We start from the raw sequence: 27212 nt of genomic DNA on the forward strand, positions 1-27212 counted from the left end.
TCACGCCAGGCATAACTTCACACGTTGAGCGTGATACAAGTCAGAGGCTCAATGTTTCACTAACATTGGGAGCGTGTAAGTAGTGTCGAACATGAGTTAGTTATGAGCTCGTTGAGTTAGTTATGTTAGGCATGGGTTGAGGGGCATCGGGCGTGATTGTCCTAGGAGCTCTCTAACTTAGTGACATCAAGTGCAAGATGAGTGATGTTGGCTGTGAGTAAGTTAAAGGCTCTCTACCTTGATGATGTCTACTTCAGGTTATATAGCGCCAAACATAGGTAAGGTAAAGACTCACTACCTTGATGACATCAAGCGTGGGTTATGTAGCATCGAGCGTGATTTACATAGACACGCCTTATCTTATATTCATAGGGCACAATAGGATTAGCATCGGGCATGAATGAGTTAAAGGATCTCTACCACACGAGTATCAAGCCTTGGGCATGAGTTGATCACGTCGAGCGTGAGTATGCTTAAAACAATGTTAATAACATGTATCTTGTGTTGTAAATGTATGAGAAGTGTGTGATGTGTAGTATTGTGTTGTGTTATGCATGTTGGAGTGTTGAAATATGTTGGTGAGTGATGAACTATTGAATACTTGACTATGCAATTTCTTATTTGTTGATATATATATATATATATATATATATATATATATATATATATGATGTATATATGTAATGCCTTAATGTGTGTGGCTACCTGGACATATCTTACACTGGTAGCTAGAGTTATATATTTCTAAGTCCCTTTCTCTAGGTTGGTGTTTTGGTGTATGCATGTTTGCAAGTGAGTTTTACCATGAGAATGATGAAGCTGGAGACGAGGCTTAGGCCTTATGCTAAGTTGTACTCTGATAAGATGTGATATTGGAATGGTAGTAAGGATTATAATTTTGTTGGCTTGGTCTTTTTATATTAGAAATAAATGTTAGATTTTGCTTTGTAATTACTTTACTAGATCTCAATTTTGTTTATTATTTTGATTTCGTTTGTATGTGATACTTCCACCCAAGGAATTTGAATTATTCATAAAGTTATTTTCCAAAATTTCTTCTATCATTATTAAATTATATACTATGTTAGCATGTGAGATAGAGAGTGTCACAATTGTTAAATCTAATAGAAAATCCAAAAAATTACGGAGAACAAAATAAAAAAATGAGAAAATTATAGAGACCAAAATAGAAAATGACCAAAATGAAAAGAAAAGAAAAACTAAAATTCAAGAGAACCAAAATAATACAATTCAAAATTAAGAGGATTAAAATGAAAAGTAGCTAGAATTAAAAGGATTAAAATTAAATTAATCTTATTTTGAATGGACTAAACTTCTATTAATTTAAACTAAATTTATAAATTTGAAACTTTAATGTACACTTGTACAAAGTAAAGTTCTTAATTTTTAGTGACCAACTAAAAAAATCAAACCTTAAACATAAAGCTTCATAAAAATCAATACAATTGCAATCACCTTCAAATTATGAAGGAAATATAAAAAAATTAAGAACAAAAAAGAAAATATGACAAAGATGTCAAAATGAGTGGTATTGCACATGCATGAAATAATAAAAAAGTTATTTTGCTTAATGTAGTTTAAAACAGATATCAATGTGATGCAGAAAGAGTGCTAAAGTAATTTTGTTTATCCTTCATCTAATTTTTTTATTATTTCATGTTCATGTGCTATGATTCATTTTTCTATCTCTACCCCTTATTTTATATTTAGTTTTTTCTACTTATATGTTATATTTGCTTTTTGTACATTTATAAGAGTGATTATGATATTTTATGCATATTACAAACTTATACTTTTTTTTTGTTAGTGGCTAGTCCATTTGTTATAGATTTTTACTCTATATTAGTGTATTTATTGTATTTCAAAGTTTAAGTTTTACAAATTTAACTCAAATAAATATTTAATCACTATAAAGTAAGTTTTTTTTTTTTTAATCCTTTTAATTCTTTTTAATTTTATTTTTATCCCCTCAATTTTTTTTGTTTTCATTTCTATCCTCCCAAATTTTAATTGTTTTCGTTTTGTTCCATATAATTTTATGACTTCTATTTTTGTCCCTATAAATTGTTTAGCTTTTCTTGATTAAATTTAACTATAAAAAAATTATAAAAAAAACTTTATAGGGATGAAATTAAAAAAAATAAAAAGATTAAAACCAAAACTTTTATTTATAGGGATAAAAAATTATTTAAACCAAAATTTTATACTAAGTTCTTCAACTTACTTTAAGAATGGAAACATCCAAATATAAATAACATCACTTAAAAATCAATTTAAATCAAAATTAATTTTGCAAACGCTCGTCAAAACACACATTATTAAAGAAATGTCCAAGATCTAATGATAAACAATGAGTCTTTGTGCTTTCACTTTATTTTATGAATGAAAAGTGCAAAGTCATTATATATCATTCTAAACACTTACAAAAATATTAATTAGATAAAATTGTTATTTTAAGAATGCATCATTTTTTAAAAGATTTAAAGTCCATTTTTTTCATTTCAATAAAAAAAATTTCTTAAGTAAAAATAAATGAATAAAGATAGTGAATTGTTAGAGTTAGGGGCAATGACCTTTCTCCCATTTCTGTCTGATGGTGATTGAAGATGAACTGGAAGGTTGTCAATGCTCACAGACTCAGTTGAAGTAAGTAATGGTTCTGTGATATTTGCCGGAAGTTCTTCCAAAGTTCCAGCAGAATAAATTGCACTGGTTGTGGTGTCACTAGAATTCTCATTTTGAGTGCTTTTATCTTTACTTGGACCCATGATGATTAACAAATATGACCATATAAAAGCTGTACCTACCTACAATAAAATAACAAAGTTGATAAAATTATGGCTACAAACAAGGAAATTAGCATATTCAATAAAAATACCTTGTATGGAAGGATTGAAATAAATACTCGACACTACATTGTGTCCCATTATAGTTTATTACCACTTAGATATTGATAAGTTACTCTATACATAAACAAGTAGTGGACTTAATTCAAACTCGTGAATATATTAGAACACACAAGTGATACAGGCATGTCATTTGGTATATCGTGTATTCAAAACGTGTTTCCTTTATGGTTAATTAAAAAATATAATTTGGCATATATAGAGAGAGAAAGAGAGAGGAGGGATTCACTTACATTTATTCCACTTAATAATTTATGTTTTACATCAAATAATTTCAATGATTTAATCATTAAATTTAAAAAAAATTCTTAATCATAGATCAAGTTTGTAAATTTTTTAAAAAAAGTTGAACACTATTTGATATTTCAATTTTTTAATTCAAATCAACATATAAAATATTTTTATAATTATCCATCAATTTAAATTAATAAAACAGAGTATCAAATAATTTTTAATTTTTTTTTTAAAATTTTTAAATTTAATCTATACATCAAAAAATTATTTAACGATTTGATATATTTGAAATTTTATGTAAATAAAGAATCATTAATTGATCTTGAAGTAAGTGGATCTCTCTCAATATATATATATAAAAAGCAAACATAATCATACTCCTGTTGATATTGCTGCATAAGCATCTCCATAAGTCGAGCAGGTGGATGAATCTCCAAATATGCTACTGCTCTCCTCACAAACTGCAGGGACAATAATAAGAAGCAAATTTCCCAAATTCCCTGCATGCACAGCCACTCTCACATATAAGAAAATGAGAGTAAAGGTATTAAAGTAGATTAAGTAGCTTCACACAACTGTATGTTTGGTAAATGATTAATTTTGAGAAATAATCATTTTGTAAAGTTATTTAAAAAACTATAAAAAAAATAAAGAATTCAATTAAAATGAACTATGGTAATGTAGATGTTTTTTACACACACACATTGAGTTCATTAACTTTTATAATATGTATCTTGAACATTGTATAAAAATGATTTTTATTAGTTAATAATGTAAATAACCTTTAGACTTACACACTCCATGAAATTATTATTGAACCAAATACGTTTATGTAACTATCAACTTTTCAAAGTTTTAATGATAACAAAAATAATATAAACTTTGATAGACTAATGGTTTATAAGCATGTGTACGATACATGCATCCAAGGGAAGAGCAAGACGTTTATAAACTTTGAGTTATCATAATCTTCCTAAGTACACACATAAAATTAACTAAGTAAATATTTGTCCCAATATGTTTGCACTTTTAATGAAACATTCGTCCAACATCTAAGAGCACTTTCAGTGGGGGGGTGTTTGTTGTGTGTCTTACTTGTAAGCAACGGTGCTTACAAGAAATTCCCGTTGGAGTAAATATACGTGGCAGCAACGGTTCTTAAATTTTTTTTCTTTGTTGCTTGTAGAAGCAACGATTCTTAACCCTGTAAAATTGAAAATGGAGAGATTTGATTGGATGAGGTTCATCCAAGGTGGAACGTGTTTTGCAAACTAAAAAAACTGATAAAACTTTCCTCACCTGTTACTGCTCTTGGTCGACCCCCTCCCTCCGACGGCCATGTTCTTAGAGCGCATCCATGTCTAGAAATCTCTACCGCGCGGAACTCCCTGACTGGACCCCCCCGTCGTGCGCGCAAAACTCCGACCAGACTTCCATGGTGCGCGGTAAAGAGAGAGTGAAGAGTGTTAAAACTGTGCTTTTGTAACTGAAATTTAGTTATTATTATTTTTATTAAGCATTAACAGAGTCAATAAGTGGTTCCTAAACGTTAGGAGCAAGATAATTATGTTTTAATTTTGCTGAAATCCTGGTTAGGTGCATTTTGTTTTTCAAATTACATATTGTACTGCAGCTCATTGAAATAAAGTGTGAGAGAATCAATTATTCCTTTTACTCTTCCACAATACGTATTGTCTTCTTCTCCCAGTTTTACGATTCTCACCATAAAACCTTCAAATTGGTATCAAGAGCCTTCTTCTTAGAAGGACTTGTGAGTGAACCTAGTAAAACCCACCATAAAAGCCTAAACATCTTGTTTCAGTTCATCAAAGATGGATTCTGAAACTCCTTACACAGCACTAGCACCGCCTGTGTTTGATGGTGATAATTATCACATCTGGGTAGCAAGAATGGAGGCACACCTTGAGGCAAATGACCTTTGGGAAGCTGTTGAGGAAGACTACGATGTTCCTCCTTTACCAACCAATCCAACTATGGCTCAGATTAAACATCATAAGGAGAGGAAAGCAAGAAAGCCAAAGGTAAGAGCTACTTTGTTTGCTGCTGTCTCACAAGACATTTTTACCAGAATCATGACAATCAAATCAGCATTTCAAATCTGGAATTTCCTCAAGGATGAATATGAAGGAGATGAAAGGATCAAGGGAATGCAAGCACTGAATCTGGTTAGAGAATTTGAGATGCAAAAAATGAAGGAGTCAGAAACAATCAAGGAGTATGCTAACAAACTTCTTGGCATTGAAAACAAGGTGAGATTACTAGGTACTGAATTTTCTGATTCAAGAATAGTTCAGAAAATATTGGTAACAGTTCCTGAAAAATTTGAGGCTTCTATTACCTCATTGGAAAATACTAAGGATTTGTCAAAGATCACCTTGGCAGAACTTGTAAGTGCTATGCAGGCCCAAGAGCAAAGGAGCAAAATGAGGGATGAAGTTTATGTGGAAGGAGCATTGCAAGCTAAATTGCAAATCAACCAAGCAGAAAAGAAAAAATTGAAGAATTACAAGAAGAACTTCAAAGGTTCAGAAGCAGCCACCAACACCAGCAAAAATAATGAAAAAGGGAACAGAGAGTTTCCTCCTTGCAAGCATTGTGGAAAAATGGGTCATCCTCCTTTCAAATGTTGGAGAAGACCCGATGTCAAGTGTGAAAAGTGCAACAAGCTAGGACATCATGTGAGAATTTGCAAAAGCAATTTTCAACAGAAGAATGAGGCTCAAGTTGCTGGCCAGCAAGAAGAAGAACAATTGTTTGTAGCAAAATGTTTTACAAGCAGTAGTTCAACTGAATGTTGGTTAGTAGACAGTGGTTGTACCAATCACATGACCCACGATCAAGAGCTTTTCAGAGAGCTGGACAGATCAAAGGTATCAAAAGTCAGAATTGGTAATGGTGTTTTCATTATTGCTGAAGGAAAGGGAACTGTAGCCATTGAAAGTTGCAAAGGTACAAAATTAATTCATGATGTTTTGTATGTGCCTGAAATTGATCAAAACTTGCTTAGTTTCGGACAATTACTTGAGAAGGGATTTAAACTCAACTTTGAAAATAAGCATTGTTTTATTAAAGATGTCAATAACAAGGAAATTTTTAGTATTAAAATGAGTGGCAGAAGTTTCACACTTGATCCCATGGAGGAGGAGCAGGCAGCATATCCAGCTACTACAAATAGTACAGAGATTTGGCACAAAAGGTTGGGTCATTTTCATAATGCAGCTGTGTTGAATATGCAACGAAAGGAATTGGCTCGTGGCTTACCTCACTTAGATTCTGAATTACCAAGCTGCGAAGCATGTCAATATGGCAAGCAAACAAGATTACCATTCAAGCAAGCAACTTGGAGAGCAACAGAGAGGCTGCAATTAATTCACACTGATTTGGCTGGACCTCAAAGAACGGCTTCACTTAAAGAGAGTAAATATTATATCATCTTCATAGATGATTTTTCCAGAATGTGCTGGATTTACTTTCTCAAGTCTAAGTCAGAAGTTGCAGGTGTATTTTGGAGATTTAAGTAGTGGATTGAAAAGCAAAGTGGCTGCATGATTCAAGTACTGAGGTCTGATAATGGCAAGGAGTACACTTCAGAACAATTCAACATGTATTGTGAGGAAGCTGGCATTGAGCATCAATTAACAACTCCATATACCCCTCAACAAAATGCGGTTAGTGAAAGAAAGAACCGAACGATAATGGAAATGGTCAGATGTATGCTTCATGAGAAAGGGTTACCTAAGGAATACTAGGTAGAGGCTGCAAACACTGCAGTATTTTTGCTAAATAGACTGCCCATGAAAGTCGTTGATGGGAAGACTCCTTTTGAAGTTTGGTATGGCTATAAACCTTTTTTAAAAAACTTTAAAGTATTTGATGCTTTTGTTTTACTTATGTGCCACAGATTAAGAGAGACAAGCTTGACAAAAAGGCTGAACCTGGTGTATTTGTGGGATACAGTTCAGTTTCTAAAGCTTATAGAATTTTCCAACCTCACACAAAGAAAATTTTGATAAGTAGAGATGTGCACTTCATGGAGAATGAGAAATGGAGTTCGAATAATGTAGAAAAAATTTCAGCAGTTGACCCTTTGCACAATCAAGATGAGTTAGTTGATCATATTCCTGTAAGAGGCACTAGATTGGTCTCTGATATTTACCAAAGGTGCAACGTTGCTGTCCTTGAACCTGCAGGGTACTGGGATGCACAAGAAGATCCCAAGTGAAGGGCTGCAATGCAGGAGGAGCTAGCCATGATTGAAAAAAATCAGACTTGGGAACTTGTTGAAAAGCCTGAAGATAGAAAAGTCATTGGAGTTAAATGGGTTTTCAGAACAAAGCTTAATGCAGATTGCTCAATCAACAAGTACAAGGCCAGACTCGTAGTAAAAGGGTATGCACAAATTTTTGGTGTTGATTATTCTGACACTTTTGCTCCTGTGTCTAGATTGGATACAATTAGATTGGTGCTAGCAGTGGCTACACAAAATGGCTGGAAAATATTTCAATTAGATGTTAAATCAGCTTTTTTAAATGGAGAACTTCAAGAAGAAATATATGTGGAGCAGCCAGAAGGATTTGTGAAGAAAGGTGAAGAAGATAAAATCTATCTTCTTAAAAAGGCCCTCTATGGCCTAAAGCAAGCACCAAGGGCTTGGTACAGCAAGATAAATGATCACCTATTGAGCATAGGCTTTGCAAAAAGCTTATCCGAGTCCACTCTTTATGTGAAACATAAGGGACATAACCTTCTCATAGTTTCCCTCTATGTTGATGATCTTTTAGTGACTGGAGATGACACAAGACTGGTTGAGGAGTTCAAACAAGAAATGATGCAAGCCTTTGAAATGACAGATCTTGGTCTCATGACCTATTTTTCTTGGAATTGAGATAAAACAAAGTGTGAATGAAGTTTTTATCTGTCAAAGAAAATATGCAAAGGAAATTTTGAAGAAATTTCAAATGGAGGAATGCAAATCTGTTAGCACACCAATGAATCAAAAGGAGAAGTTGAGCAAGGAAGATGGTGCTGATAAAATTGATGAAGGATATTATAGGAGCTTGATTGGATGTCTAATGTATCTCACTACAACAAGGCCGGACATTCTATTTGCTGTAAGTCTCTTGTCTCGTTTTATGCATTGTGCAAGTGAAATGCATTTAAAAACAGCAAAAAGAATATTGAGGTATGTTAAAGGCACTATTGATTATGGTGTCAAATTTGAGAAGTGTCAAGAATTCAAATTGTACGGATTCTCTTATAGTGATTGGGCTGGATCTGTTGATGACATGAAGAGTACTTCAGGATATTGTTTCAGCCTAGGCTCTGGAGTTTTCTCATGGTGCACAAAGAAGCAAGAGATTGTAGCACAATCTACTGCTGAAGCTGAATTCATAGCTGCAACAGCAGCTGTAAATCAAGTTTTATGGTTGAAGAAGATTTTAAGTGATTTACTTTTACACCAGAAGAACAAAACTGAAATTTTTGTTGACAACCAAGCAACAATTGCTATTGCAAACAATCCAGTGTGTCATGGGAAGACTAAACATTTCAATATCAAGCTCTACTTTTTGAGAGAGATGAAGCAAAGTGGAGAAGTAAACTTAGTTTACTGCAAGACTAAAGATCAACTAGCTGACATATTTACAAAGTCATTACCTATCAGCAAATTTGAACTTCTCAGGAAAAGAATTGGAGTTTGCAGTTCCTAAAACAAGGAGGAGTGTTAAAACTGTGCTTTTGTAACTGAAATTTAGTTATTATTATTTTTATTAAGCATTAACAGAGTCAATAAGTGGTTCCTAAACGTTAGGAGCAAGATAATTATGTTTTAATTTTGCTGAAATCCTGGTTAGGTGCATTTTGTTTTTCAAATTATATATTGCACTGCAGCTCATTGAAATAAAGTGTGAGAGAATCAATTATTCCTTTTACTCTTCCACAATACGTATTGTCTTCTTCTCCCAGTTTTACGATTCTCACCATAAAACCTTCAAAGAGAAAGAGAGAGTGAAGAGAAAGAGGCGGTGAAGAGAGAGTGAAGAGAAAGAGAGAGTATTTAATTTTTATATTTAATTTTTTTTGTAATTTTTGGTATTTTTTTATTATGTAAATTTTTTTTATTATTGTAATTTTTGGTATTTTTTATTATTTAATTTTTTTATTATTGTAATTTTTTAATTATGTAATTTGTTTTGTTAGTTATTCATATTTATATATTATCCATAATAATTAATTTTATAAAAATTTATCATAAAGTGTAATGTGAGGTGTCAAAAAATATAGTATGAGTTGTAAAAAAGTAGGGATGTTTACAAACAATTTCTATTAGAGAAAAAATTGTAAAAATATAGTATGAGTTGCTTATGAGTGACGTGACACAATAGAACCCATTTAAAGTGGTTGGAAGTTGCTTATAAGCAACTTCCATTGTAGATGCTCTAATGCACTTAAACTTGTATCTTTTATTCAAACGTTTATCAAGTTCAAATCTAGCACTAGCTATGAATATATGTTTGCGCTCTTAAAATGTCCAAAGACCTTATTCAAAAACTTGAAATATTATTGTTGTGATTACCTACTCTGATATAATGGTTTTATTACAATATTTACTCTTTTGCATATAAGTGGAGATCGAGAAAAAAAAAAAAAAAAACGTGTTGTCCCCTAGGCACCTAATAAGGCATATACACAAAGATAGGAAGATGAAATTCAAAGGTAAACCCTTTTTAAAGCATATTTCGTCTTCATCTAACCGATCAAACTGCCTTTGCTTTGAAGAGCCGGCATATATGCATGCATGCTTTAAAAGAAAAAATTCATGCATTTAAGACAAAGTCAGAACAGACTTATGAAGGGATCTTCATCTTACAATAGGTAGAGCTTAAGAAGCCTATAAATACAAGACCCCTTGAAGATTTGAAGAGGATACTACCCGCTAACTATACCAAAACTTTATTGCTTTGGATATTCTTCTCTCTTGTATTAAGTTCTAACTTAGTCCATTGGATGATTAGTGTTTTAACCTTCAAGTCTTATTCTTATCTTAGCAAGTTACTACTTTGTGAGCTCAATTTATATATCATCTTCTTAAGAATAATTTTTGTAAACACCAACCTTACACCAACCTTACTTCTTAAGCTTAACTCGAAGAGATCTGCTAAAAGAATACTTATAAATACGTTTTCACAATTTTGGTTGTAATTGTATAGAAAATACTATGTAAACCAAAAGTGACAATTGGTTAGTAGAACCTATCTAGTTTGGAGATAACTTGGCGTAACTCAGATAAAGTGAGTTAGTATAAAAATTTGAATATCCTTTATTTTCTGCATCCTCATTTTTTTTTTTTGGATGAAATGATTTTAGAACATATAACTATTGTATTCATCCTTAGAAAAAGGTTTGGTAAACTTTCCAATTAAACACACGTTGAACCCTCATTTATGTGTGTTTCTTTTAGTTTCAATTATACTAGAAAGTAAATTTGTTATTCCATTAGAATAAGTTAAATGATAGCCTAAATAAAATGAAAAACTAAGTTTCAAGTCCAACCCAAACTACAACTGATTTTCTTTCCTTATCTTCCTCCTAATTGCAATTTTGTAAAGCCTTTATTAGTGGGGGAAATGATTTCATGTTTCAAGATCATTAAAGTCTCAACCAATCTCCACATAACAAGTGATTTCTATTCATTTTTCATCATAAATTGAAATTTTCAATTACATGTCAAGTTAAAGATTTGTGGAATTAAAGACAATTTCCTCTTTTGTGAATGTGTGTAGAATGGTATAGTGAAACTGAACGAGTGCAACATCCAAAAAAGAAAAGTCAACCACAAAGAATTAACCGTGCATAAGCAACTCATTTGGAATCAAAGTTATTTGCTTCATTCCCTTGTCAAGCCTAAGCATTTATGAATCCTTAAAGCATCTGAACAAGTGAGAAGAATGACCATATTAAGAAGATCAAAGATCACTTTCAAATGACCAAGTGTTAAAGGCTCTACCAATAGATATAACTCTGAAGCCTATAAATACAATAAAATTTGAAAAGAAAAATAACATTGGTGTATATTGTGTATAAACGCTCTTTAGTTGTGTCAAAACTCTAAAGAAATTCTTCTAATTCTTAAACTTCTTGTAAAATCATCGTCCAGTGAATAATTAGTGAGAAAGCATAAGTTATTTATCATTACCTTAGCAAATAAAACGTCTTTCAAATGTACTTAAACATACATATTCTCTCTCTAAGTGTTAGCTTGTAAACACTCAACCTTTTCTCTTGTAAACCTAAAGAGGATAGTTAAATAATACTATAATGTGTTGTTGTGTTTTGGCCAAGAATGACATAGAGAATATTTGGTGTAGTCACTAGTAGCATAGATAAAATGCTTGTTGTAAAAGTTTTTTTAAGTTAAGGAACCATTCTAGTTTAAAGGTAACTGGAAATAACTTAATTGAGTGAACCAGTACAAAAATATGTTTATTCTATCTCTCATCTCTCACACTTTTGGACAAACAACTTTTATTAAATTATAATTGTCTACTTGTGAAAAGTTTTAAAAATACACTCAAATTCAACCCCTTTTTGTATTTATTTCAACTTCACGATTAACTGAGACCATGAACACTATGTTCTCCTATAGTGTTTAATAATTTCTTTACTAGTAGACCAAAAAACAATGACACAAAACTAAGTGCAAAATTAAAATCAAAAGGAAATGATATAATCAATAATATGACAAAAGCTATGTTAGTCACATTTGGAGGTACCAACCAGTAGCGCAACAACCATTGACAAGGCCACGTAAGTGTTCAGGGGTTTTGGCAAGTTTATTAAGCATCCAACCCAGAATAGAGCCAACCAAGAATGTTAAAAATATATTCACCACCATAAACCACCTGAACGTACATAACATTTGATAATTAAAAAAGACATAAGAAATAGAAGATGAAATGGTGATAGGAGGATTCATTCACTCACATTTCAACCATTCGTTCAAACGTAATCGATTCAGCTAAATCAGCAACGAGGAGTGCCGGAGTGAATATGTAAAACAAAAGCTGTTCAACCAAACATGTGCATTAGCAATTGAAGCACTTATATGCTTGTCATTGTATATGTGAATTGTAATAAGAAATTTGTGGGCATGAGTCAAATGAATTGCAAGCATTTGCCAATGTTGGACCCCCACAATAGTAGGTATATTCACAAATGTTAGCGGAAGAAATAAAGAAAGAAGAACAAATAAGAGAAAATATTACTATACTAGATTATTTTGTGAATTACATTATCTATGCAATTTTTTTTATAGTATTAATCACAATTTTTAAGTCTTTTGAGTATTATAATTCTTTTATGAAAGAATGCTAACGATAACACTCCTTTCAAATCACACTCTATTATTAGTTAAAAAATAATGAGAACTACAAAATAATGAAAGATTCATTAAATAAAATGTAAAATCTACAAAATTTTATGATTTTGAATAAATTTCAACAATAGGAGAGAATTTTTTTTTTTTAAATATTAGTGGGTTTATTCCTATCATTTCTTCTTGTTCAATATTAGTCCTTAAAATTTTATTTGTCTTAATCGAGTCTCTCAATTTCTCTACAACTTATAAACAAACTCTTATATTATACTAATTTCATCAAATTTTTAATGAAATTAGTTGATGTAGCAACAAAATTAATTAACAAAATAATTTTGCATAATATGTCATGTTAGATCATTACATCAACTAGTAATGTTGTCATGTTAGGCTAGCAGCTAATTCTATCAACAATTGATTATATTAAATACTAAATAAAATTATGATGGAGATGTAACATCTCATTTTTTAAAATAAATAAATGATGAATTAGATCAATTTAAGTTATAATATAAAGAAATATTTTATTTAATAAAATAAGTGGGGTTGTAAATTAGAGAGAGTATGGTGTTGGACTTCAAACCCAACTTGAAGGCTTATTAAAAATAAAATAAAGGGATTAGGTTTTCTTATACATCTTTTAAAATTTAAAGAACACTTGTAGAAGGAAACCTAGAAGAGACCACCATAGAGAGTATGGAATAACGACCATAGCTACAGGAAGTACATAGAATCATAGGATCCTCACTCCAAGTGTGAAGGGAATAAGATTGTCACATCCATGAGCATATATGAAGGATAAGGGTAGAGTGATAACTCCTAATCCTCTTAGGTTGTTGTGTTAAATTTATGTAAATGCGTATGAATGCGATTAGTAATTGATTCCTATTATACTTCATGAATTCGTGTACTAGTTTTTGGTTGAATTGACATAGTGATGATGAAGTGATGTGTTTATGGGTTAGGGTTACTATGTGCATGAATTTGAGAATTTTGACTTGGCTGGATGATTTTGTACAACTTAATGATGTTCATTCATTATATGTGTAGTAAGTAGTTGTTTGATCGATTGGATTGTTAAATGAAATGAATGGACGTGTATGGATGAATGTGGGGAAAGTGAATCGAACAACTCGCGATTCTACCTAGTACAAAATTTGCAATCGGGCCAAACGTGAATAGGGCTCACGTTGGGCATAGGGATGCATAAAGGTCTCTAATTTCTTTGTTTGGGCAAGAAGTGCTTCACCCAACACCACTTGACATCAATTTTTAAGGAAGTGTAATGACAAGTGTGACCCATACCATGTTGAGTGAGAAGGTTCTAGAGGGGTTCTTGAATCCTTGACTTCGAGCATAAGAAATCCACATCAGGCAAGATTTAGATAAAGTCCCAAACCTCATAACATTTGGTGCGGGTGACACCATGTCGAGTGTAACTCTAGTAAAGATTAAGGAATCGTGAGAAGAGATTAAGGATTAAAATTAAGTAGATAAAGATAACGAGATAGTGACAAAATAGATATTCAATAAATAATGTGTTCTTGGATGTATGAATAATGAGTAAGCATTATGTGTGAAGAGTTATATAAATGTATGATATGAAAAGTCACCATGGGTGGTGTGATGAGATTTGGTGTATAAGTCCAGTGTTGTAGACTAGCAAATGAAATTGATGGATGTTGGATATATGTAATGATGCGATGTGGCTATTAGAGTCCTTGCATACATATTTTGTTTGCAGGATAGTGTGAGTTTATGGAGGTAGTTTTCATAGGTCATATACCTATGCCTTAAGAGATGTTATGGTGAGGAAATTTTGATGGGAATGAGAGGCAACCATAGCCAACTGTAACACTTCAACAAAATCTTGATAGACATCTTTTGATGAAGAGTGGTTTGGAGGGAATCACCAAGGATGGGGTGGTTCCATTTGGTTCCTAGGCTCTTTTGAGTTGGGGGTGATGAGGAGATTTGGTTCCACATGCATGTAGAGTTAAGAGCATGCATCTACATAAGTATTATGTTTATAATTATGAATGATTGGGTTACATATTATTGTTAGTTGCTGAGGATGAGTGAATGTAATTTTGATTGGTGTTATTATTAGGAGTTTTTTCTTGGATGTGGAGATGAGAATATATATATATATATATATATATATATGGGGGATCCGTTTACTCCAAGAGTAAGTCTACTTAGACTTACTTTATTCAATAACTCATGTTCTACATCAAATTTTAAAGTTCTTAATGTATAGATTAAATCTACAAATTTTAAAAAAAATTGAAAATCATTTGATACTTTGTTTCATTAATTTAAATTGATGAATAATCATAAAATTATTTTATACTCTTATTTGAATTAATGAAATGAAGTATTGAATAATTTTCAAATTTTGTAAAAATTTGTAGTCTTGATCAATGCATTAAGAACTTTAATTTCAATGCTTGAATCGTTGAAATTTAATGTAAAACATAAGTTATTAAATGAAGTCTAGGTAGACTTACTCTTAAAGTAAACAAATCCTTCCCTCATGTGTGTGTGTGTGCACGTGTGCGTGTGTGTGTGTGTGCACATCCCTGAACATCCATGCATGCATATATGTGTGTGCATGTGTGTTTATATGTGTTTTTATATATGTTGCACATGGATGAGATGTATTCTCCCTCTCAATGTGTTACTATGTTTGTTTTAGACTAATCGCCATTTGCAGGAATAAATTGGATATAGGAAGAGAAATTTGATGAAGGGAAAACTTAAAACTTCACTCATACTAGGTTTTGCTCTTATTAGTATGACAACATGCAGATGATTTTTAGTTTTCTTTATTTAAGTTGAAGTTATTTAAATATGATGATTTATGTTTTAGATGAGGATTTTGTGTAAACAAGGAGTTGTGCCTTGTTTTTAACTTTACAAAAGTGTTTGGTTATGTTTATTTTTACTTAAAGAGTTTTATAGAATGAATTGTGAATCCCATTTATATAAATTGGTGATTATGCAATTTTATAATATGTGCACCTTTGTTAATAAATCGCATTATATTTAAATTATTTATTAGATTATTTGAGGTAGGACTTAGGAGGGTGTCACAAGAACAACATAGTTATAAATTGTAAAATATTTGAGAGACTTAATTATAACAATTAGAACTTAACAAACTAAAATCACATCATATCAGGATAATATTTAAGATATTAAAAAACAAATTATGCATTTATTAATAATAATTTTCTATATCTCTTTATTATATGATTTTCTTATTTAATGCATGCTTCTTTTTTTTTTTTTTTTTACTTTTCTATTTATTATATAGAAAACATAACTTTTTTATTTTATTTTATAGAATGTTATATAAGGTCCAAAAAATAAGAAACTTTGTTTAGGATTGCCATGTTTGAAAATAGGTCATTTATCAAATTTTTAATGAAAAAATACTCATTAATTTTTTATACATATTTTCTCATTTAATTTAATGACATATTTATTAGCAAAATTTCTCTTATCGAATACTCCTTTTAATTCAAATTATTTCTATTTTAATATAACACGTATTTTAAGAAAAATATGTATTAATAAAATGATCTTTTAACTTTATTATAAATAATTAAAAAATATATCAATGACCAATATTTACAATCGTATAATTATTAAACTCTTTAACTTTAAGTATTTAGAAAACACAACAATCAATAAAGGTGTTATCCAAAAGAAATTAATTATTATTGTTCAATATTTTAAAGAGACGGATATTTTAACTATAAAAATTGTTATATACTAACATAATATTTATTATTAAAAATTATTTTTTATATTATATATATATAATATATTAATATCTTGTTAAAATATATATATTATAATAACACATAATATATATTATTTGTAACGCAGTTGGTAGACTGGAACGGGGCGTTCCAAAATTGAAACGGGTTGTTCTAAAAGACTAAAATAAGGGTGATTTAGTAGCTCAGAACAGGCCATTCTCAAACTAAAACGGGCCGTTCCAGACTACTAAATAGGCCTGTAAACCCTAGTTGAGAACGGGTCGTTCCAAATATAGTTGTTGTGAGTTAAATTCAACTCAAGAACGGGCCGTTCTGGTTTAAGAATGGGTCGTTCTAGACTTGCCAGAATGGGTCGTTCTGGTCTCAAAACGGGCCGTTTTGGTCTCAAAATGGATCGTTCTGCATGTGAATTTTACACATGATGAAGGAGCCCAGAACGGGCCGTTCCAGACTCGAAACGGGCCGTTCTGGTCACTCCTAACCTATATAAATAAGCGTTGAGGAGGAGGAGAAAAGGGGAACTTAGAGAGAAGTTTTAGAGAGAAAGACTCTAGGCCAGGAAGCTTGCTTTTGGAAGACGGAGGTTCCCGGGCTGAGCTTCGGAAGGAAATTACACTTCTTCTAAGCTCTTGGCGATGCTGAGTTAATCTTCAGGTTAGGGAAGTTTCATGCATTATTTTCCTTGAAAATGGTTAAGTTGCTAAGTTGCCTGATGAAGATTATTTGAGTAGTTATTGACTTACATTGTTTATATGTTGTGTGTTGATAATATGTAATATGTTGTTAAAGTTGCTATATGTTGTGTATTTGGTGAAACTAAGTTGTTTTTATGTTGTTTATTGTTGAATTATTAATAAGTTGAGATGTATAAGTTGAAGTAGTTCATTGTTGAAAAGTTGATATTGTGTTGACTATAGTTGTTTGATTAAGTAGTATAAAGATATTTATTGCTGAAAGTTGAAAGTTGCCTATCGTTGTAAGATGCCTATTGTTGTAATGTTGTAAGTTGTCTATTATTGTAAGATGTCTATTGTTGTAATGTTGTAAGTTGTCTATTGTTGTAAGATGTCTATTGTTGTAATGTTATAAGTTGTCTATTGTTATAATGTTGTAAGTTGTTTATTGTTGTAAAGTTGTAAAGCTGCCTATTGTTGTAAAGTTGAAAAGTTGGGGACATATGGTGAAGATATATGTCCTATGTTGAGATATATAGTAATAAGGAGATAAGTTGAAAGTTGTTTTAAAATTGAATCCCTTAGTACTGTATGGGCGACATGGAAGTAGTCGATCCATGTCATGGTTAAATGACCAATTTGAGTAAGGTATCTTGTTAGAGATGTAGTCTTTGACTAGGTACTGGGGGTGCATGGTACTTGGAGGACAGTGAGTGGGCTAACTCCATATGCGGATTGGTGATGCTAGCCAAGGCCGTGGTAGGCTCATACCCAAACCCTTCTGTCCAGACAGTAGTATTGGACCTCCGAGATCTCCTAGTTGTATATGTGTGACGACGCATTAGTTAATGTTGCATGGGTTGTTGCATTCAAGTTGTATATAATGTTTTATGAATGATTTGATAGTTGAGCTATTGTGATAAATACTATGTGATTGTGTTGTGATGAGTTGTTGATCACTAGGAATAGAGGAGAAGTTTTAGAAGTTGCTCATCCCATTGTGCAGATTGAGATAGTTGTGGTGCTCTAAGAGCCCAATTTGTTTAAAAACCCTCCTTGGAAAGTTGTTCCTCGGAGTGGATGATGTGTTGTTCTCCTCTAGGACTTGGTTGGTCCCGTGTGTGGGCAAGGTCGAGACAGACATGTATGAAGCGACCACGATATAAGGGTCAGGCCGAGCTATACCAATTACAACGACCAATTTGAATAAAGTGCGATGTGTTGAAAATGTTATTGCTAGTAGATGATATTGTATATCTATTATAGTAGATGTTGTGTTGCTTTAAGTTGCAAGTTGAAAGTAGAATTCTATTGCTATTTATTATATGTTGATGCTATTTTTTTATGTTTATTGTTGTGAGCTTACCCTAGTGTGTTTTTCTTATGTGGTTGGGACTGCAATGACCATATCTTGGTATGCGAGCAGATCAAGATAGGTGCTTTGCTGGACTGGGTGAGCTTCGAAACTCGGGAGGAGGGCTAACGTTGTAATTAGTTGATTGGTAGCTTTTGACTACCTAGTTGTTGTATAGGATATTATTTCCCTACTTTCAGTTATATATATTATGAGACTTTTTAGTTGTGTATTCTCATTATATATATATATATAATTGTTTAATAGTGAGATTTTATTTTTATACTTGTATTTGGATGTTATAGACAGTGTGAGACCTGGCGGGTTGTTACACTATTGAATATTAAATAGATTTATATTTACGTATTTTTATATATTATTATATATAACATTTTTATATGAAAGAATTTTCTTTTTAGTTTTTATAAAAATTAATTTATTAGATTTTGATCCTTCAAAATGTGAAGATATTTTTTTTTCTTGGTATTATTATTATTATGTAACACTTATTATGCGTTTATCTATTTAATTAAATGACAACTGACTATCTAAAATAACGTCCAGATGTATTTATAGTATCATGTTACTAGTAACAAGCAACAAGTCTAAAAATAATTTATATATTCCTAAAATGAAAGTTATTCAATTACTTTAAAATGATTATTAAGAATTTAAAATTGTGATTTTATATTTTATAGAGATAAAAAAAAATTTAGAATGACTAAAATTAAAATTTACTTGTTTTTTAAGATAAAAATAATAATTGTAAATTTTAAAAGATGAAAAGAATAAAATAAAGAAATCATATAAGAACTACAAACGTATTTAAATTATATATAAAAGATGTAACCGGTGTCTATATTTATCGAATTTATCAATATTTGGTGTTGATTTGATTTTTAATAGATTTTCATTTTTTGCTTCTTTTTTGCTTTTTAGGACTACCAACATTCAAATACCATTTTTATGAATTTTGAAACGAAATTTTCTAATTAAAGTTAAATTAGATTAAAGTCAAACAAATTTCCACAAATCCATATTTAGTTGTAATGTTTAATATATCATAAAAGAAAAATAGTATGTGACATATAAACACTTAATCGTGTTGTTCATACCTAAGAACGGTGGCCGATGGTCACACCAAAAAAATTCATTTCATTCGACCGACTAAACTAGACTTGCTGATATTTCTTTTCTCTATCATTTTTTTTCTGTAATATTTTTCTAAAAAGCAAGAAAACCAGAGATGACCCATTTTATACTAAGAAAAGAAAAAAAATATTAAAAAATACTTGGTCAAAGTTATATAAGTAATATGTATGTTAAGTCCACAAATATTTAGTCATAATTAGTCTTAAGTTTTATATTTTAAAAACGATAATTTTGATCATCATTTTTTCTTTTTATAATTGTTGAATTTCTGTTTGTTTATTTTCAAAAGTCAAAATGTTAGTATAATGGAAGAAATTCTCCCAATTATAAAATATTAAAAGAGAAAAACATACTTCGTATCTCTTAAATTTTTAAAATATAAAAATAAAATAAAAAAAATAAAATAAATGATTATAAATGATTATTCAAAAAAAATATGAGAAATCAATACTTTCTTAATAATATTTGAGAGATATAATGTATAGATATATTGATTAAAATTATTAATTTTAAATTATAGAAATTAAGATCATTTTTAACCGGAAAATTAAAGAATGTTCCGGTATGAAATTAAAAGTACATTTTTTAAAATTATAAATATTAATTAAGCAAATTTAAAAAATTATAGATATTAATTAAACAGGATGAAGGAGCAAGTTCCAATCTCATATATATATATATATAATTATAAAATTATAAATATGGGAAATAATATAATAAATAAATAAAAGTTTTAAAAACCAGTATTGTTGACAGCCAGTGTGATGTGAGATATGAACGACCAAAATGGGGCAAAGGTCCAAATTAATTGGTATGTTAACAATAATGTATAATTTTTTCTCGGATCGATTCCTACTCATGAACTATATTCAACATGCATTAAATTGTACAATAATATAAATCAAGCACAATATGGGTATGTCTTTGGTTAAATTTAAACGAAATTAATTTTGCAACTATTAAAAAGTAATTTTATTTAATTTGAGAAGGATGGGTATGAATAGTAAATTTGTATTCTTTTAGTATGTGGATATTATTTATTTCATAAGTCTTATTATATAACTTTATACTTTTCGATCAATTTTAATCAATAATAGTGTGTTATGTTAGATAATAGATAGTGCATTGTTAACACTTCAAATTTAAATTGGTTTCGAAGTAAAGTAATTTATAATATTTGTTTTCTCTTTTATTTTTATGGCATGTTAGTAATAAAACTCAATAAATTTTTTTCAATTCTTTTTATAACAAAATATATTTAATCTCATATTTTTAATTTTACTTAATGTAAAAATTATCATAAATTTTTTTCAATTCAAACAATAACTAAATATATATATATATATATATATAACCTCTCTAAAGTGAAAAAAAAAAACTAAAACAGGTATTTTAATTAGGGGTTTCAAATACAAATTAATTTAAAAAATAATCCAAAAACTCCAAAATTGATGCAACTCAATAGTTTTTGGATTTCTTTATATGTTCTTTGTGTTAAATTAACCGGTTTGGTTTTGAATTTGCATCTCGAAAGTTGATCCAAACTAAGTTAAATCAATGTTCATATCATTGACAGGATCAAAACACTAATTGATATTGTATTTAGTTTTTAAATATAAAAATTTAGAGTTGAAGTCTTCTCTTTATAAAAATGATTAATTTTTATTATTTTTGAAAATTTAAAGATAATATCATCTAAAATTTACATACATTAAATGAAAGATTCTCCTTTATTATATCTTATAGATGTAATAGATAAGGGGGCTTTCCATTATTGCAGTTTGTCTCATATGTTATATTTGTTGCGGTTTATATTTAGTGTGTAACTCGTTGCTTGTTGCAGCTAAAATAAATTGCTAATTTTTTCAAGTTTGTTCACATGCTGAATTATTGTATTTGTTGTTATAAAATATACAACATCGAAGGTCATTTACTTCTAAAAAATTGGTTGAAATTAATGTATTTGACAGATATATACGACAACTAATGTTGAGTTTACATATTTTTTTACTCTTATGTTTTCTGGTTCTGAGAGATGATCTATGTTGTCTCCATGTAAATATTGTGGTGTCCAAATTGCCTATGAAAAAATTTAAGATGAACAGTAAAATCTGAACCAGCCAATCAACTCCAAACTACATTGGATTAGACTTATCAGCTCAAATTTCTTTCAGAAAAACATCCAAACCAAATCGAAAGTTCTGTTTTTTTTTAAGATAGGATGATTTTTTAGTTCAAAATCGAGCTAAACTAGTCCATTAACATCCCAAATTTAGTAGTTAATGAGAAAATTAATGAGACATTACTTACTTTATCTTCTTATCCGAGTTGAATCCTAACCAACTAAATATGCAAAGACTTAGTTAAGATCTTGTTGGATGAATCTTCAATCATCCAACATAAGCAGAAACAGGTACCTAAAGACTAACAATTTACTTAGTACTTAAAAAAAATTCCAAAATCTTTTTAAACTTATATTAAAAGATAAACTCTTAAAAACATTTCTAGTAAGTTATGTTAAAACATGTTATACTATGAGAAGAAATGAACTTACATTGTTCAAACAATTTCTTGCATCAGCACTTCTGAGGAGATTAAAGCGTTCTGTGGCAATGAATAAACCAAGGAGAGTAATCAAGAGGGTCTCCATAACCGGCACCAGAGCCACGAAGAATAGGGTCCAAAACGACATTGATGAATATGATGCGAAATGGTTGATTGCAATGAGGAACACCTTCTGCTCTGCTTTTGCATAAAAATAGCAATTATTGTTAGTATCTATCAGCTTTTGAAGATGTTGGTGTCAGGTTCAAAGTGTAATTTCCCTTAGGCCAAAGACAGAGAAACAAAAATTGTCGAAATATTACCGAAGGAGTTGCTCTGTTTTTGGTGCCTTGTCTCTGCAATGTAGTGTGACAATGACATTGGGGATTTAATTTATTTAATCCCCTATCAAAACAAGTTACCAACTTGTAATATCACACCAAATTTGCGACTTCTAAATTATGTCACCGTCACCATGTAAATCGTTATATAAATCTACCCCTTGACGATCAATATTGTCAATAAAAGATATATGTGATACTCATAAAAGATTTAATTGATTTAATTTATTATTTCAAGAGTAATGTTATGGAAGTAAAAGTAAAAAATTAAAAATTGTTGTAATTTCTAGTAAAATGTTATTGGTTGGTTTTGTTTTAACTATCCAATGATTGATAAAATTGTAATGATTGAAAGAGACATGTAAGCAAAGGGGTCCTATTCACATGGGTGGGCAATATCATTACGTTAGAGACTATAGAGATGGATGCTTATTGGGTGTAACCATCAGCTCTTCTTCATCTAACCGTCAAAGCATAGGGAAAATTCTCTCCCTATATGCGCATGCAAGTGAATAGTGAATAAATGCTTGTTTTTATCCCAAGGCTATAATTTAGAATCCGTGATAGATTGATTTGTAAAAATAGAAATTAAATATGACGGAAAAAATGGATTATTTTGATCCTTAAAAGATAATTGAGATAGTTAATAGATAATTGAAAGATTTTCTGCGACATATGAATTTTTAACTGTGTGTGTAACTTCTCTTTCTTTAGCTTTTCCCATTAATATTTAGACATTTAGTTTTGGTTGGTGTTACTAAAGCAATTTACTTTGGTATAGCTTGTGTTGTCTTATAATCTAAATTTATTTGCATAATTACTTCAACATGAAAGGATGAAAAAACTATTTGAGAATTGAGATGACCAATTTTAATTACGAACCAACTTTCTAACTTCCTTCTTTTATTGTCATGTACTAACCATTATGATTTATGTTGTAATGCCTTTTTTTTTATTTGTTTGTTTTTAAGTAAACATATAAGTAATTTATTTTAGACTCAAATATGTTTTTAGTCTCTAAAATCAAAAGATTTTAATTTTGGTTTTATAATTTTTTAATCTATTTTTCATTGATACCATGTCAATGCATCATTAAAAATAATGACTTAAGATTTTAGAAGGATGAAAATTAAAGGAAAATATCTTACAAGAATTAAAACCAAAATTTTCTCATTTTACAAAGATTGAAATTAATATTTACAAATTTTTAAGGGATGAAATACAAATAAAAAGTTTTACAAGGACCAAAATCAAAACTTATTTATTTTATGAGGACTAAAAACCTATTTTAGTATTTATTTTATTGACTTAAATATATTTTTACTCTTTCCAAAATGAACATGTTTTGATTTTGGTTCTTATTTTGGTTTTTCATCCTTGTAAAATTCAAACTATGGTTTTAGTCTATACTATTATATGACATTTTCTTAACTACTTATGTATTCATTAGAAGATTATGTGACACTTCCAAAAAAAAATTTATAAACCCTTAAAATAAGTGTTATATATATACACCTTAAAATAGTCGTTAGAGACTAAACTAGTAACTTTAACTTTTAGAGGGATGAAAATTAATGAAAAATATTTTCTAAGAACCAAAACCAAAATTTATCTATTGTACAGAGACCAAAAAATAATGTTTACAAATTTTAAAAGGATGAAAAATATAGTAAAAATTTTATAAGGATTAAAATCAAAACTCACTCATTTTTTGTCATAATCAGAGAGAGAACCTGGCTTTGATACCATTTGTAACACCCTCAAATTTGATGTCTCGATTACTTCACTCCATGGTACTTAACACAGTAACACTTCATAAACTTCCTGGTTAACTTCCTAGAAGATCAATCATCCTTAAATTATTCCAAGCCAAACATGTTTAACTATGAGGTTCTTAAGTGAGAAATCATCAAAAAGTAGATGCATCTTGTTGGTATATGTAGTACAAATTAATTTTTGTAAGTCATCCTCAACTATACAAACTTACTCCTTTACAAATCACTAGATCACTCTCATTTTGATGTCCTAGCAGTTACAAGCATACCATGACATTGGTATGCAATACCAAGCCCTTACTGGATTTAACTTGTCGCCTACCCCTAACATATAGTGCACCCTTCTACCATTATGTTGTGGTACACCTTCATGATTATCCACGACTTACGTGCCAACTCAACATTTAGGTTCCCAGAACCTAACACGACCGTTTATAGCAAGTATAAAGTGGCTTGCTCCATACCATACCACTTTCAAAACACATTAAAGGAAAACCATCTATTTTGAAGAAACACATCCATTCTTTAAATCGTGAATCTCTAAGCTTTCAAAGATCTAATCATTTAGTACCTCTTGCTGAACAACTTAGCAAAACACTCCACAAGAGAACCACAACATTCTTCTTTAAACCATTTTAAAATAATTTTCAGAACATAGTGGACAAAGGCCTAGCCTTCCTCACAACCATTCTTAACAGTATGCCCTATGCATAAACAACAAATCACAACACATCCACACATGCCCACACCCTTGCAATGGGACATAAAACACATCATGCAACAAACATGATAATCATCAATGGTCTATCTTGTTAGGTCTCAAGGCTCACTAAGAAAGCGAGGAGGTTGAATTGCTATTTAAAAATTTTATGCATAGTGGAATCTTTTCCCCCCTTTCTTTGGTATTGGAAAACAATTTCTTGAAATTTAAATCTTGAAAAGATTTTCTTTCACAGTAGAAGCAAATTAACTCCTTTCTATGTTTCTTGAAAATCCTTTTCTTGAAAATATTTTCTTGATCTTTTGGAAAAGATTAATTCATCTCGATTAATAAAAAGATCAACCAAAAAGTTTCAACACAAAGAAAAATTAGAAACAAGAATTCAAGATACAACAAGCAATATCAAGAAGTAAAGAGATACAGGGTGTAAACACCCAATTTCGTCCAGGATACCAAAAACAAGACAAAAGACTACTAAAGCAAGGCAAGAGATCCTTGAAGGCCCAACATGACATCAGAATGGACTAGAATAGCATCAGAAGGCCCAGAAGATCAAAAAGGTCAAACTAGGAGCTCGGAATGGGCCGTTCTCAATATAGAAAGGGCCTTTCCAAACCACCAAAAAGGCCTGAAAATCTTAGGTCAAAATGGCCCATTTTGACCCAGGTTGTTATGAACAAAACAATAGTTTGGAACAAACCGTTTCGATTTTGAAACGGACCGTTCTGAATTCAAATTTTTGCCATAACAAACCAACCCAGAATGACCCGTTCCGATGACCAAACTAGTTATTCCTGTTGGGTCTGACGCCTATAAATAAGTGTCTCGTGCACAGTGCAAAGGGACCGAAATTGGACCGAAAAAGCGACAACTTTTAACTTTTTTTCTAGTATTAGTTCAGATACTTTCTCTCCTTTTTTTCTTTTTGTATTTCTTGACTATTGTGAGGATTATTTGTAATGTGAAGGGTTGCCAAAAAATGCATGGACCCCACATTATTCTATAAAGCTTTCTTCGAAGGTAGTTTTATTAAATTCTTTCCTTTTTCTTTATTACTTTATTCATATAATAATCATTATAAACGAATAGCAATCATGTAGACATACTGTTCTAAACACTCAGGGGTTTAAATCCCCCATCTTCACATGTAGTGATAATAAGTAACATGTAAATAACAAAAAGGGGAATAAGATATTCAAATTATTATTCTTTATTATGCTAATTTCATCATAGGGTACCAATTTAGGTCGTTGTATGGTGTTTAATACCTTCCCTACACGTAAACGATCCCGAACCCAATTCTGGGGTACATTAAATATTAGGGTTTTATTTTGTATTTTTATTTAGCCTTTGTATTATGGGGCAAAATTAGTCTTAGGATTTATTTTGGGACTTAAACCTTGACTTGTGAGGTCAAAAGTCCATTTCTCTCCTTTTCTAGGCCTAAGGGTACTTTAGTGTTTTTGCAGAGATGAGAGCCATTTCATTTGGGCCGCATCTAAGGTTCATTTAGGGTGAATTTGGGCTTGAAAATTTTGGCCAAATGCTCCCAAGAAACCCTAGATGCTCTCCTCTCTTTATAAGTACTATAGGTCCTCAACCTTGTACCCACTTTGGAATATATGCATTTTGAGTGAGCCTTGTTGCCTCAAAAAGCCTTCCTTAGTCTCCTAGGTCCTCACGACCATTCTCCTCCCCTCTCCACCCTAAAGTGAGGTTGAGTTCCCTTGAGTGGCCTCCACCATCCCTTGGTGGAGAGAGCTAGCCAAGAGCACCAAAAACACCTTCCACCTTTCCTTCTCTATTTTCGCCCACCTTCACCCTCACCCTTCCAATATTTTTTTTCACCACCCTTGAGGAAACATCTAGCCATCATCCTTCTTCCTAGTCCGTGGAGAAAGAGGGAGCTCCTCCTTGGAAGTCAAAGAACACACTATGGAAGGAAGGAGCCCATCACAAGGAAAAAAAGAATAACATAAGGATATATACTAGTTCACTTTCCTTGGAAAGCTATATCCAATATTCTACAATCCACTATAAGCAATAGCGTAATTAAGGACCAAATTAATTGAATTAACCCTAGATCATAGGCCTACCTATTACCATCAATAGAAGCCATTGGCTACAACTCTATTTAGAGAACCTTACTTTAACCTATAAGCTCAATAAACTTTATCTTGAGTTATACCCTTCTTACAAGGAATTATACAAACTATTAAATGAAATCTACGCGATTTTCACAAAAAAAAGTAAAAAAGAAATGATACGACATGTTTGAAGCTTGTTGTGTTTAACTTTCACACTT

General features: G+C 30.8%; 1 protein-coding gene across 2 annotated transcripts in view; it reads right to left on the bottom strand.

The window, feature by feature from the left end:
• LOC109811492 (protein PIN-LIKES 3) overlaps nt 1-22506 on the bottom strand; it is a 53351-nt gene extending 30845 nt beyond the window's left edge. Inside the window, exons 1-6 of one of the 2 annotated variants that reach the window (XM_083075252.1) lie at nt 22394-22506; nt 22081-22268; nt 12165-12244; nt 11958-12082; nt 3540-3661; nt 2595-2828 (exon numbers count right to left, since the gene is read on the bottom strand). In XM_083075252.1, coding sequence (XP_082931378.1) covers nt 2595-2828; nt 3540-3661; nt 11958-12082; nt 12165-12244; nt 22081-22268; nt 22394-22451 — 807 coding nt within the window. In that variant the 5' untranslated portion in view covers nt 22452-22506. The remainder of the gene's footprint in view (nt 1-2594; nt 2829-3539; nt 3662-11957; nt 12083-12164; nt 12245-22080; nt 22269-22393) is intronic. The other variant, XM_020375251.3, reaches the window with a different exon arrangement.
• Nucleotides 22507-27212: the final 4706 nt, after the last annotated feature.

The sequence above is a fragment of the Cajanus cajan genome, chromosome 5, assembly GCF_000230855.2.
Source record: "Cajanus cajan strain Asha chromosome 5, NIPB_CcT2T_4, whole genome shotgun sequence".
Lineage (NCBI taxonomy): Eukaryota > Viridiplantae > Streptophyta > Magnoliopsida > Fabales > Fabaceae > Cajanus > Cajanus cajan.